This window comes from Otolemur garnettii, unplaced genomic scaffold (genome assembly GCF_000181295.1).
Source record: "Otolemur garnettii isolate 467f Iridium unplaced genomic scaffold, OtoGar3 scaffold00016, whole genome shotgun sequence".
Taxonomy (NCBI): Eukaryota; Metazoa; Chordata; class Mammalia; order Primates; family Galagidae; genus Otolemur; species Otolemur garnettii.
The window spans coordinates 30,336,414-30,338,929 of record NW_003852411.1 but is presented as its reverse complement, the minus strand read 5'-3'; the positions used below and the strand labels follow the sequence as shown (position 1 = coordinate 30,338,929).

The 2,516-nt window shown below is 46.3% G+C and overlaps 1 protein-coding gene across 1 annotated transcript in view; it reads right to left on the bottom strand.

Annotated features, from left to right (window-relative positions):
* Positions 1 to 905, bottom strand: part of LOC100963277 (intelectin-1-like) — a 5,837-nt gene extending 4,932 nt beyond the window's left edge. The window contains exons 1-2 of the mRNA XM_012802607.1: positions 875 to 905; positions 642 to 743 (exon numbers count right to left, since the gene is read on the bottom strand). Coding sequence (XP_012658061.1) covers positions 642 to 743; positions 875 to 905 — 133 coding nt within the window. The remainder of the gene's footprint in view (positions 1 to 641; positions 744 to 874) is intronic.
* Positions 906 to 2,516: the final 1,611 nt, after the last annotated feature.

The window sequence follows — 2,516 nt, the reverse complement described above, 5'->3', positions numbered from 1 at the left end:
GCCAAACTCACAGTGAACAGTAATGTACCTCATGCGGTTAGACACGGAATTATCATATGACCCAGCAAATGTACTACTAGGTATGTACCCAAAAGCATTGGGAACAGGAACTCAAACAGAAGCTTGTGCACCAGTGGGCACTGCAGTGAGAGTCACAGGACTACAATGTTGGGGTTGGGTGTGTACATGTAGATACACACATTGGATAGAAATGAATACAGTATCCAGCCTGTAACGTTGCTCAACCTGAAAACACTATGCCAGATGAAATAAGGTAGGCACAGAAAGACAAATACAGTGTGATTCTGCCTATATAAGGTGACTGAACAGCAAATTCATAGTGACACAAAGAAAGAGGAGCTTTGAGCAGGGGCTGGGTAAGGAGGACGTGGGACTATGGCTGATGGGTACACAGTCTCTGTGTGGGATAACGAGAAGTTCCCTAGATGGACAGTGGTGGTGGCTGCATGACATTTGAAGGTCATTGATGCCACTGAATTGTACACAAAAATGACCTAAAATGGAAAATCTTATGAAAGGTATACATTTTACCACAATATTTTTTAACCTTAACAAGCATTCCCAGGACACAGAATCCTGAGTGCCCTGGTGGTGCTCTGATTAAACGTGTCCTCACTCACCACGTGCACGGGGGCACTCCGCTTTGATTTCCTTGCAGCTTCTGAACTGAGATGGAGACCAAGAAGAACAGGTCCTCTCCTTGTCGGAAGAATTGGCGTCCCCTAGAGAATATGCAGTTTTACTCCCTTTGCTGGTTTGTCATGAATCCCAGCCTCTCCTTGTCACTAGTCCCAAACTCTGCACCCCGCCCTCCTCTGCACGCCCCCCCCCCACTGTAGCAGAGCTGCATTACCTGTGAGCAGGGCCCAGAGGTGTCCATTCATTCAGCCTGTTGACCCAACACCCAGGACAGGCTTGATGCAGGCCTCACTGCACATGACTTCACCCTCACCAGCCCTGCCCTAAGCACTGGGCGGTCAAAGAAATCACATTCTCCCCAAAAGCTGCCCATCCAGGGAGTTGCTGACAAGTCAATAGAATATCACATTGAGAAGAATAAATGATGAGAGGGAGACAAACTCAGGACAAAAGCAAGACTCCGCTGTGACTATGGAGAATGGAGAGGCCAGAATGGAGAGGCAGGGGGTTGTCTGGAGTAAGATGCTGGGGGAGGTGGGGGGGTCTCATGTCCTAGTCACAGAAGGCCTCCCAGTCCAGGTGATACTTTAGCATATTCTGAGAGAATAAACAGGATTTATCAATAGGAAGAAGGAGAAGAAATTCAAGGCAGGGAGAATGGCATGTCCAAAAGCCTCGAGGAAAAAGAAATACAGCATAGTATGGCTTATTGAAGAAAAGTGAGTAGCTGGGCGGCACCTGTGGCTCAGTGAGTAGGGCGCTGGCCCCATAGACTGAGTTGGCAGATTCGAACATGGCCTGGCCAAACTGCAACAAAAAAAATAGCCACGCGTTGTGGCAGGTGCATGTAGTCCCAGCTACTTGGGAGGCTGAGGCAAGAGAATTGCTAAGCCCAAGAGCTGGAGGTTGCTGTGAGCTATGACACCATGGCAGTCTACCCAGAGTGAGAAAATGAGACTCTGTCTCTAAAAAAAAAAAAGTAAAAAAAGAAAAGTAAGTAGCTTACTGTGCTTGAGACAAGGAGTTGCGAGAGATAGGTAGCGACCCAGAATGAAGAAGCTTATATACTCAGCTAAAGGCTAAAGAGGCTGCAAAGTACTGCAAGGTCTAGAGCAGAGATTTTCAATTGGTCTGCCATGGGAGGAGCACAGGTGTGCCATGAACATTTTCAGAGATCTTTAATTAAATTATTTTTGAAAGACATTCAAAGCACAGTAAGTATATTCTACTTTTTACTCCTTTTTTTGATCAACATAATTCAAGTGTGCCATGGATGTTTAACTATAGGTTCAAGTGTGCTGTGAGGTAAAAAGGTTGAAAATTACTTGTCTGGAGGAATGACAGCAATTTTAAGCTTTGAGGTCAGAGGTATTTGTAAGTAGCTCAGTGTTTACTAGTTGAATGTCCTTGGAATCATACTTAACAGAACTCCTCAGACCAGGAACATAGCTAATAAAGTTTTTCTGTGACGATCATGTTAGAAGATATTTAGAAATAGCCTTTACTTTAAAAAGTCAATAAATAACAATGAAGAGGAATACAAATCTTAAAATGCCACTGCTATTTCTGTTATAGAGGAAGAAAGGCTGTGCACTTCCCCTGGAAATACCATGGCCAAGGCCACAGACATGGGGAGTGGCTTGGAGGAAACACAGTTCTCACCAGAGCCCCCTTGGGGCCACACAGGGGCACAGACTGGACCCAGCACAAGCCTCAGACAACACCCTCACTGCTGTAGGCCAGATGCCACACAGACTAGACATCAGCACTGAGCCTGCGTCCCAGTCACCCTCTGTACATTTCAGGGACACCCACTGTGACCTAGGACAGACCAGCACCCTGGCCTCACCCATGCC